Source organism: Physcomitrium patens, chromosome 25 (genome assembly GCF_059467195.1).
Source record: "Physcomitrium patens ecotype Gransden chromosome 25, ASM5946719v1, whole genome shotgun sequence".
Lineage (NCBI taxonomy): Eukaryota > Viridiplantae > Streptophyta > Bryopsida > Funariales > Funariaceae > Physcomitrium > Physcomitrium patens.
Genome location: NC_143434.1, coordinates 16,378,675 through 16,391,069, shown reverse-complemented (window position 1 = coordinate 16,391,069; position 12,395 = coordinate 16,378,675). Strand labels below are relative to the sequence as shown.

The window sequence follows — 12,395 nt, the reverse complement described above, 5'->3', positions numbered from 1 at the left end:
TACTGAGCAGGAGCCAAGATATCCTTGTAAATGAAGAGAAAGGTCTACCTCGAAATCCTCTGACAACCAACAAGCATGCTTCGCTACGAGGGTATACGTCTCATGAGAGCTTAAATGGAAGGTGATTTTCAACATACAGTCCACCAGGCCATGGAAGGAAAATCGGCAGTAATCAACCAGTTCATTCATTACGTATCTAGATCAAGCTTTCACGGAAATCCAGTATATTTAAGTACGCATGTGTTAGTAACAGTGCATTGAAGTGCGTGAAAGGTTCAGGTAGTCACAATTGGGATATTAGATGAGTAGATTGTATTAAAACATAGGAACGCACGAAGGTATGTAGAAAAACTGTTCCCACATGAGACCAACTTCGAATACACTTCTTTCGCTGCAGTAGAGATGTATTGTTCAGGCAAGGCGTTCTGCTCGGTTTTGACCCTCACTACTCACCGATTGGCCCGACCAGGAAAATTTTGGGTTGCAGGTAAAACTGCTCTCTCCAGATTGACTAGACAATATGTACAGATATACAATACATGTGCCGACCTCCCGCTTCTTTGTAGATGTTTCACTAGCTTTCTTGTGGGCTATGCTTAATTCTCCATTCTGTCCTACCACGATTAATTTCTCTCCCTACTTTTGTTAACCTTAAAACGTGCAAGAAAAGCAGAGTGGAATGCTTGGGCGCCGCCGAATACTTGCCATTGCTCCCAGCCGATGGATATGTTCCGTGACTAGCGACAGTTGCGTACTTGGGTTCCAAAAGCAAGGACACGGCTTCAGCGGTCTCTGTGTTTTCAGGTGTCGCTAGGGATTCAACGACATTATCTGCCTTGCATTCACACTTGTAGTCCAGTGTGATCTGTGTTAATTCATAATTGTTCGAAACTTCTGGTGGGATCGCCTGCATGGCAAATTTATTCGATGTTAATGAGCCACTAAACAGAGTTCCTTGATAAGCAACCGAAACAACGTGCTGAGCGCATGGTTCCAAATTGGAATTCCTATTAGAGGCTTAAGGAGCAGTAAGGAAACTTAAACGCACCTCAAGCATCCAACATACGTAAGTAACATTATTCACATGTTCATTCATGTCCAAGTCGTTCCTTCTTGGCTGCCGCGAGGAACGACAAAAAATTAATGCTGGATCTTTTACATTCATCACCACTCGCTAACAGATTAGTACACACCTCAAAGAGTTAACAAGAATTGCGGCACGAAGTGGTCGAAGGACTTCGTAAAGTTCTCTAACTCCATATGAAAGTGTTTGTTAACATGATGTTCAACGAATTGGATCGAAGGTACTCTCTGAAAACGGGACAATGAGATACACACCATTAAATTGGAGCGCCCAAACTGGGCTATATCCGGTCTCCCGATTTTCTTGGTGCTGCTGTTATTCTCTTCCTTCGGATCAAACGCCCATCTGGAGGACAACGGACATCATGGGTCGTTTATCATTCAGATTAGAAATGAAGCCCAACACAATGCACGAGCAGGTTATTAATTCCAAAACCCAAAGTTCATCATCAGACGAGAGAAGTAGTTCGTGATTGGCATCATAAGATGGGCATGGCAGATGATAGGCAAGAATGGTACCTTGGTGGAATCGGCACGTAAGGCATGTACTCTTGCCTCACATCATCAGGAATTCTTGACAATCTCCTAGTGTCCATGTTCATCATTACCCATGTGCTGCATCCATGCACAAGAAAAAAAAAAAAAAGAACACCCGCCTGATCAGGACACACTGACAGCATGCGCATGTTTCTTGAAAATCCAAGTCAGAAGTTTCGAATATAGATAGACAGGTCCCCGAGACACGATACACATAAGAAACCATTACCTTGTAGCCCTTCCTATCACTTCGCCCGTTTTGTCACTCCTTATGATCCAATCCCGACGAGTTTCAATCCGACCTTCTCCTTGATACCACGTGTCGATTTCAACAATATCACCCCTGCATAACATTGAGAGCCACAGAGCCCTTCAGGGATAAAACATCTGATTTCCTTCTAAAGTGAGCTACCTATACGAAAAAGGGGAGGAGAGAGACAATTAAAAATAAGAATAAAAGACGATTGCTTACCAGACAGGGTACTCCTTCATTTGAATGTGCATGCGCGTAGTAACCCAAATGAGGTGCTTCTGTCTCATAATAGGAGTAGTGGCAAATCCGTCTGTTGAAAATCCCACGCTCTGCGCATGATTGCATGCCACTTCCTGCATGGATCACATCCAACAATAAGAACCGTCGTGATATCATAGCCTCCAGATTAACGGGGAATGTGAAGTGACGAGCAGGTTAATAGTTCCAGAACCAAAAGTTCAATTTCTTCATACAAAACAATAAGGAAGCCGACTCTGTGGTCACAATGCACCATTCCTTCTAAAGGAAGATTTGATATTCTGGCACACGTTGCAATGTCTGTAGAGACAAAGTCCCGCCTAACAAGGTATTAAGAGGAGCTATATGTGTGTATACTTATATAAACACACACACACACACACCTGCAAGAGATTGGCCATCGTCTCCATAGAAGCAGTGCGATTTGTCCCAACCTCGTAACACCGAATCACGAACTTCTCTCTGTATAGCAGATTGTTAATAAGCCTCCCTGATTTCAATGGCGCCAAGCATGGTTCCTGCTGAAAGTTCTCCCTAAAGTTGTCCACATTCCGATTAGGCTCATCAACCACAAATCTCTCTTCCAGAACCGACGCCGATGCACCTGTCGAGCTCATGTTTCCCCCTCTCTCCAACTGCCGCTCCGCGATCATCACAACCACCCCGCCCCTCTCCTTCCCTTTCCGGATCACAGTCACCCGCTTCGAAACCTCCCTGCCATCGCCTCTTAAAACCGCCCCTCCTCGCCATGCTCTCAATCCACCATTGCCCCCAACCTTGTCGATCCACAATCCCTGGCTGGCTGCAGCAGCAGCAGCCACCAAAGCTCCCCGAACCATCGTCATTACATGGACCACGCCACGCAATGCTGGACCTAATGGCACCACTGACACACACAAAACCCAGAACTCTGCATCGGCCAAAGGTTGAAGAAAAAGAACCGAGTGTGCAGATTCCAACTCCGACTTCGTGAATATGCGTCAGAATTCTGCAATCAATGCGGGGGGGGGGATCTCGTCTTGGCGGAAGAAGACAGCGAGACCCCAAACCTGGGCCAGCCAGGGGACGACGAGGAGGAGCAGGAGGAGGATGCGGGAAAGGGAGGAAAGAAAAGAGGCCTGGCGTGACTTCCGAGGCGCGGAGACGTCGAGGGGAAGGGTGAGTGCCAGTGATTGTGTGAGTGCGAGTGATTCATGAAGCACTGTGAGTGTCTGTCTCCACGACGTCCCTCCCCTCCTCGCTCTCGCTGCTGCCATCCCTCCTCCACACCCAAGATTGGGCGATAAAAAAACACAAAATACAAAAACAATATCAAAAACCCAGAAAGAAAAATAAAAACTTATATCTATATATATATATATATGCATGAAAGACTTATATATATATACATATATATATATATATATATACATATATATATATACATATATATATATACATACATACATATATGTATATATACATACACATACATATACATATACATATGTATTATATACATTATTATGTATATATATATACATGAAAGAAAAAAATGAAAGAAGGAAAATCCCATGGAGAAAACTCCAATTATTTATTTTGTTGTTCCGAGTGCATCAGGTTATTATTTATTTATTTATTTATTTTCCTTCTCTATCAGTCTTCCAGTTATGAAGCCGAAGTTTTGAATTGGTGGCTTGAGCGGGGGGGGGGGGGGGGGGGAGTCGCACGGAGGCAGCCAGTCAGTGGAAAATTTTCCGGCACGAAATGAATGTGCTCATAATAACATCAGTTTTCAAAAATAAACAATTGAATAAATAATCTGTCTGTTTGGTTTTCTTTTTTTGTGCATGAACTGTTTATTTGTTTTTTAAACAGTTGAGAATAGTTTTCACTTTACTTTTGTTTGATTCTCGTTTTATTTGAAGTGAATGCAATGTTCTTCAAATTTCAGTAGGTGTGAATTTTGTTTAAATTTTTATTATTAAATTGGAGGTACTGTTAGTAATATTAGGTTACAAATCAGATATGATATTATTTAGAACTATTCTCAAACTCATGGAGATTTCTCTACATATTGGTAGTATATGTTTTCAACAATACATGTATATTTTACATGTGATTGTTGTAGCACAATTTTCATGTTGGAAAAATATCATATATGTATCCCTCAAATATGCTAAAATATCAAGAATATCAATTTATTCTTGATAATAGAAAATCTACCCCTCATTTTTATGATAATAGCAAATCTAGGTGCATTTGCCATGTAGATTTTGGCACGACTTTGTTGAGCACATCTCATCAATATGATTTTTAATATCTAAATATCATTCAAATTGTTCAATTCTATTGTTCATATCTGATGAACACAAGCAAAAAAATGTGCAATCTTTCAAATTTTTTTTATAATATGAAGAGTGAAGTTAGATATTGCAAGTCAAATTATTTTTGATTGCAATGAATTACCAAAATGTATCTATTCTTAGGAATGTATTATTTTCTATTACTTAAAAAAAAAAATCTTTAAATTTATGAACATGAGACAAGACAATTTATTTGAAGTTTGGAGGTTGAATTTAAAAAGCTTGTATTTTGGACTAGAATTTGGATAGAAAAAATGTATGATTTTGGGTTGTAATGAGATAAATATGGTTGTTTGAAGTTTGGGTGTGGATTTGGTACCTACTATTATTCTTTTTAGGATATAGAGAGTAGTAGGAAAACATTTAGTTATCAAAAAGTGAGGTTAAAAAATTAACTTAAATAGCTATATTTTATACAAAGAAATACATACATTCCAATCTAGAACAAAGGAAAAAGAACTATTGGAAATTAGTCTTATAAACTAGGATTTGTAAGTAATTTTTTTTTAATGGAGGTTTTGATTTAGGCCATATTCAGAGTTTTTGGACAAATTTGTGGCTCAAAATTTCCATAAGTATAGATGATTATGTTGAAAAGTTGTATATAAAAATTTATGGTATTTGAGCATTGGATTTTTGAGATATAATGGAATTAGTATGTGAGTGCCTAAAAATTGATATTTTTAGTACATGCTAGCAATTAGGTAGTATCCAAAGACTTGTAATGAATTTATAGTTGATTTTTTGTGTGGAGGTAGTTAAGTATATAATTTAACTTGTGGAGACTTTTGAATCCAATTAGATGGTTAGATTAGAAGTTATTGAGTGATACATATACAAAAAGAATCTTTATGGGAGTAAAAGTGATTTTAAGATATCTAGTCACATCTTGGATACTCTTGTGTATTCTAGATTTGTGAATTTGATGTAATTTCCTTCTTGAAGACAAGCTATAAATAATATTTGTGTTTTATAAACTTGCAACTTGTTTGAGTGATTAGTAGCAGTTAGAGATCCAATACTTTCTTAAAGCAAAATCTCTCTAGTACAACATTATCTTCCAGCAAACACCTCATACTTTGAACTAAAGGTAATTTTTATACTATCATGTACTGCATATATCAATATGTTAATACATAAAACTATGATTGAGTCAAAAAGAGCCATGCTAAAATTTGTGCCATATGCAGTGTTGTATTATAAGAATCATTGCTTGAAAATATATCAAGCACTTAGTTATAGAAGATAAATAGGAAAATGCAAAAAAAAGATCCTAATAATTCTAATAGAATTTTAAATAAATTCTAATTAAATCTTAATAAACCAAATCAAATTGTGACCAAATTCAAAAGAAGTTTTGAAAGAAATTACTAAAAAAAAATAAAGAAATCATAAATTAATCTAGAAAAAAAAATACTAAAAATAGAAACTTAAAAAATAATTAAATTATTTTAAATTTATAAAAATAGAAATTATAAGTAAGTCTTAAATAAATTCTAATATAATCTTAAATAAATCCTAAAAAAACCTTATTGAAATCCTAAATAAATCCTAAACAAATCTTAATGAAATTCTTATGAATTATAAATAAATTTTAATCAAATCCTCATTTAATCCTAATAAATCTTTTAAATTCTAATTAAATTCTAATTAAATCCTAATCTAATTCTAATGAAATCTTAAAAAAATCTTAAAAAACTTCAAAAAAATTCAAAAAAATTCAAAATTAATCCAAATAAATTCCTTTAATCATTTTAAAATTCCAAAAATTATTAATCAAACCATTGATCTCAATGATTATTTCATATACGTTTTAATCTACAAGCAAATAATAGACATGTAAATTTTGAAAAAAATAAAATTCACCAACTAAGAAAAAATACTCCTAATATTCTTGGATGTTTGCTATCTTTTTTTTCCAACTTATATGTTGATTTTTTAGCAATAATTTCTCTTTATTGGACCGTCTAATTACTTTATAAATTAGCAAAATTTTACATAATTTCAAAATACTCTCACCAAATTTTGCTTCAAATCAATTGGCAAATGTTTTAAGACCAAAGAAACTCTTATTAATCCTAAAATTTAAATATTTGAGATCCTAATCCAATAAAAATTTCATATCCTTCAATTTAACCATTTGATTGATCTCAAACTTATAAAATACATTTAAGACAAGCACAATTACAAACTCACAAAAGTTCACTTAAAAATTCGATTTAACACTTGTAAATTCTTCAAAAATGTAAGCTTTTTATTATTTTTCAAAATCTTAAATCCCCAAATACAACTTTCATTTTGAAAAGCTCTCAAAAACTTAATATGCCTTCAAATCACTTGAAGCTAATGCCTAATCAACTTTTTCAAAGTTATTTTCTTACCTCCCATTGAGATGATATTATTTGCTCTAAAAAAAGATAAAGTTCATGGCTGCAACTAGGTATGGTCAAATAATATCTTTTATTCAAATGAACTCTACGACCTCATATCCATAATAGTATGTGGGAGTTATCTCTCCCTCTTCATTCAATAAGTTGCCATAGCTCTATACTTCATTGGATTTGAATATATAATAGTTTTTTTAAAGAGCTACTTAATTCATATATATATATATATATATCAAATTTTACTTCCTAAAATTCTTTATAATATACTTTATGAATAAGAAAATCTATTGTTTATATCAATACAAGGCAATTGACTCATCTTTATCTAAAAAGATATTATGGCTTTATATTAATTCTTCCTTGAGCAACTAAGAACTTTTTTAAAAGATTAAAAAGAAAAAAAAAAAAAACTTCTTTTAAAATTTCAAAATAATAAACTAAACATACTATGAAAAATCCTTCAAATAAAATCCTAAAAACAAATCTCAAAGAAAAATTCAAAAGAGCAGTGAGTTTTATTTTTATTCAAAAATATATTGAATTTTTATATTGATTCTTCTTAAAATAAGTAAGAAAAATTTTAAAAGCTAAAAAAGAAAAAAAATCCTAAAAATCTAAAAACAAAATATTTAATATACAATGAGAAAAATTACAAAAAAAAACCTTGAAAAAAGTAATTGTCATTAACTTACATATTTACTCCAATAATTACTTATATAATTAAGTAAGAATAGATAATAATAGATTGATTTTCTAATATCTTTTAAAAAAGCTTCTTATAAGCTTTATAGATGCTCCTTTGATTTTACACATGTTTGTAGTTAATTGATAAGCTAGAAACTTGGTCAAAAAGTTAGCCAATTGACACATGTGTTAGTAGATTGTAGAATAAGCTAACTATGTGGCACACATACAGATAATTTATTTTGTAAGTTAAATCATGTATCTAACAAATTCAACATGCATTGGAGGTCTTATAGAATATTGCTATATAACTCATAGTTAGAAAGTATATATGGAGGCAAGAATGAAGCCTTCTTCATTCTTATCAATGCTATTCTAGAGCTTAGTTTTATTTTAAGACTTTCTAGACTTTTTGTCTTTGTTAATAGCCATTTTAGTTTGATACTATATTATCTTTGAGTGATTTTTTAGTCTCTTTAAGTGACACAAGAGTGTATTGACATTTTAGTTCTTTGAGATTCATGTTCTTGATAGTTTGACATGATTCCTAATTTTTTGTTCTTATTTTATTTTAGAAGTGAGTGGATTATTCTACTTCTATTATTATATTTTGAAGGTTGTAAATTATTCGCCTTTAAATAATTTATTTAGTTTTTTAATATTGATTTTTTTCTTTACAAAAGTAGATTACCTCTTTTTGTAGAAATTTTCATTTGACATTAAAGATTGTGGATTATCTTCCTTTAATTTGACTTGTGGATTTATTAAGTTATTTGAAATGGAAGGAAAAATTATAGATGTTATTATTGGCAGAAGTAAAAATAGATTTATAACTATTGTAGATCTTCACAAACTTGTCAATACTCTTAGGATGGAAATTTCACGCATTGCTAATGCTATTTAAAAAAACACTAATCCTATGCCTATGAAAGAAGTTCAGAATTTGTATCAAGAAGTTATATAATTGAAAGAAGCAAGTAAATTGACCTCACAACTAAATTCAAGAAGTTTTGCTTTTACAAGTACGATAGAGATAAGAATTAATATGAGTGAGAAGTTTGATGGAATAAGATCAAAATTTCAAGGATATTTGCAATAAATCAAGTTCTATCTAAGGTTGCATCTTTTCCAATAGTTTGATGGATTTATTCAAGTTGAATTCATAGGTACATTTCTATCTAGAAGTACTTTCTCTTGGTTTGCATCTTTGATGGAAAAAATTCACAACTCTTTTATATTTTGAATTCATTCCTAGAAGTATTTATAGCCACATTCAAAAAAAATGAATAAAAAAACGTAGTAGAGATCAAGCTCTTATTTTTATAGCAAAGATCAAAATTAGCTACTATATATGCTACTAAATTCCAAAACCTTACTTGAGACGTGGATTGAAATGATAAAGCCCTTATCAATTAATTTTGATATGGATTAATTGATAAATAGATTAATGGATTAAAGATTTATTATTAAAAATATCAAAAATAGAATCTTTGAAATAATTTATTAGTCAAGCCATTGTATATAATAATAAATTATTCATAAGGAGTGAAAAACAAAGATTTGATTAAAGAGGAACAAATCAAACAATAATAGCTACTTCCAAGCTTTTAGAAACTTATTCATGAAGATCAAAACTAATGCAAATTGATACAATATATTTCAAATTTTTTCCAAAGCATAAAAGTCTTCACGTTGTCAAGAAGGTTTGTGCTTATATTATTGAGAAGTTAAGCAAATTGTTCAATATTATTCAAAGAAGCAACAAAATTACAAAATGAGAAGTACAATTTCCAAAGAAGACAATGTGTTGGAAATCAAGTTTTGTCGAATTATGATAGGAACTATGTGGCTAGAATCATATGCAACATCTAATAAAGATCATATTCTTTCCTCAAATCCCTCATCTTTTTTTTTACAATAGATTTGTGTTTAGGATCTAAAAATCACAAAGTCTTTGTATTATTAGATTTAAGAGCTTCAATATCTTTTGTAGATCAAGACTTTGTCAAAAAATAAGAAATATCTTAAATTAAGAAAAATAAACTCATATATATAGAAATCATAGATGGTCATTTATTATCTTTAAAAGATATTATCCATAAAACTATTTCTTTAGATGTAGAAATCAAAGATCATAATAGCATAGTAATATTTAATATAATAAGATCTTTTTTTTAATTTGGTTATTTTAAAAATATTGTGGTTAAAAAAATATAATTATCATTTAAATTAGATTTCTTATGACCTTAATTTTTTTAGTACTTAAATCCAAAATCTAGTTAATCAAGTAAAAATATATAAGTCTAGTATATCAAAATCCTTAGTAATAGATGCAAGAGCTTTCATACATACTGCAAAAGAAGCATCATCTTTTGATATATATGCCATGCTTATTTCTGATGATAAAAAGACGTTAAGATGTATTCTTAGACAATATCAAGATTTCTAAGATGTTTTTGAAAAAAAAATACAGATATTCTTCTAAAACATTGATCTTATGAATATTCAATCGATCTATAAGAAAGAGCTCAACAATCATTTGGATCTATTTATAACTTATTATAAAATGAGCTGACTAAAGTAAAAGAATATATTGATGGGCACTTGGTCAAAAACTTCATATGCCATTTGAAATTTCTTACAAGAATTCCTATCTTATTTGTAAAAAAAAAAAAAAAAAAAAAAAAAAATAGATCTTTGGAGATGTATGTAGATTATAAAAAACTTAATAAGATCACAATCAAGAATAAGTATTCTCTACTTCTAATTTCAAGACTTCTTGAGTAAGTCAATTAAGCAAAGATCTATACAAACATAGATCTATGAGGAGTATACAACATGGTTTGCATTAAAGAAGGAGATGAATAAAAGATTACTTTTGAAATTAAGTATGGATATTTTAAATATAATTTCATGTCTTTTGGACTCACAAACATACTAGCCACTTTTTAACATCTTATGAATGATGTTTTTCTTAAATATTTTAGTGATTTTATTGTCTGCTATTTAGAAAATATTGTAATCTATTCTAAGAATATAAAAGAATATGAACTTCATATTTATTACATGTTAAAAAAACCTTAAGATGCAAGATTATATGTCAAGATAGAAAAGAGTGTATATATTATTCAAGTTGACTTTTTAGGTACATTATTTCCAACAAAGATCTAATAATGGATTCAAAGAAGGTCCAAACTAGCATAGATTGGAAGATATTAAAAATAATAAGAAATATATAATATTTTTTGAAAATTTCCAATTATAATAGGATTTTCATCTAGATTTTTTTTTAAAATTGTAGCTTGTCTTATATATTTGACATATAAAGATAAATTTGAGTGGATTAAAGAAGCTGAAGCATCTTTTGAAGCTTTGAAGACATTATTTATTTTTGTACCAATCTTGTATTGCATCAACTTTTTGAAGGCATTCTTCATGGAAAAAGATGCATCAAACTTTGCTATGGGTGATGTTTTGTCATAAATTTCAACAAATAATAAGCTCCATTTAGTAGCTTTTCATTCTAAGAAATTTTTAGTAGCCAAGATTATTTATGAAATTCATGATAAAAAGCTTCTTGCAATTATAGATTCATTTGAAGAATGGTATCATTATCTAAAAGGCACTTCAAGTCTAGTAACTATATATACAAATAACAAGTACCTTGAGTATTTTGTGCTGACATATATTTTGAATTGTTGCCAAGTTTATTGAAGCATGTTTTTATGAAGATTTGACTTCAAAATCACTTATCAATCCAAAAAAATAATAATGTAATAGGAAATAGATAGGATATTTATATTAATTATATATAGAAATATGTACATAGAGTTTTTTTCGAATTTTTTTTAGAATTGAGGTTAGAATGGTAATTCATATAGAATTGACCATAAAATATTCTAAAAAGGCTTAAGAAAGTTATTATGGTAGAATCCACTTCTAAAATCTTCTAAAAAAGAGGTTATCTTGATAGGGTCTACTATTAAGAACATTCTAGAAAATTCCAAAATAATTAAATAAAGTATAAATAGGATTGGCTAAAGCCATTTGGATATTTAATTATATGTGAATTTTGATTCTTTTTCTGAGTAAAGTTTGGTTAATTTTTTTTTGTTTTATTTGATTTTATTTGGTTATGTTTGGTTCTATTCTCTTATACTTAGTTTTATCTTTCAAGTTGCATTTTTTTAGTTAATTTTAATTTTATTTTGATAAGTTTGGTCTTATGTTGTGTCAAGATCTTTGTTGTTATAGATTTGGTAAGGTTTTAAACCTTTGAGAATCTGATCTTGTATTATTGGTATTAAAGCAAGTATTAGTCTATCGTTTAGTAGTATGTTGATAGCTACTATTTAATTGGAAGTAAATTATTATGATCACATTGGATACTATTTTTGGACTACAATGATCTATCTTAAGAACTTAGCTAGAAAAAGAGAAGGTATTATAATAGCAAAGTTTAATAAGAAAATTACAGCATAAGAGATATGACAAAGCAATCTTAAATAGAGAATTAGATACAACACTTCTTAGGCCAAATAGCTACTTTGGAAGGATGAATAGAAGCTTTTAAGACAAGAGAGTTGATATCTACTAGGTTGAAATTAAACAAGTCTGATACATACTCAAGGACCTCAAGGCAAGAAGATATATGCCAATGGTTCTTCAATATGCGACAATACTTCTAATTATCTAAGGTAAATATTAGCAACGAAATTATATATGCCTCTAGTTATTTGAGAGGTGCAGCAACAGCCATTTGGTGATAATATCAAGCTCAAAGCTATTGAGCTCAAGGTAGATTTTGTGACTAAGAGGAGTTTAAAATTGAGTTTAGGAATTAATTTT

General features: G+C 30.8%; 1 protein-coding gene across 3 annotated transcripts; it reads right to left on the bottom strand.

Annotated features, from left to right (window-relative positions):
- Positions 1-263: 263 nt before the first annotated feature.
- LOC112277618 (oleoyl-acyl carrier protein thioesterase 2, chloroplastic) lies at positions 264-3,325 on the bottom strand. 3 transcript variants are annotated; one of them, XR_002968431.3, is made up of 7 exons: positions 2,515-3,325; positions 2,093-2,226; positions 1,850-1,963; positions 1,603-1,698; positions 1,339-1,429; positions 1,049-1,152; positions 264-907 (listed from the first exon to the last, which is right to left on the bottom strand). XR_002968431.3 is itself a non-coding variant. In XM_024510166.3 (7 exons), exons 1-7 carry the CDS (start codon positions 2,974-2,976, stop codon positions 575-577), a joined length of 1,299 nt encoding a protein of 432 aa, XP_024365934.1. In that variant the 5' UTR covers positions 2,977-3,325; the 3' UTR covers positions 264-574. The 3 variants fall into 3 exon arrangements, 2 of the variants coding, with proteins under 2 accessions (XP_024365934.1, XP_090103659.1); XM_024510166.3 differs by having other exon boundaries at positions 1,049-1,117; XM_090247533.1 differs by lacking the exon at positions 1,049-1,152 and having other exon boundaries at positions 1,194-1,429.
- Between the last annotated feature and the right edge of the window lie 9,070 nt (positions 3,326-12,395).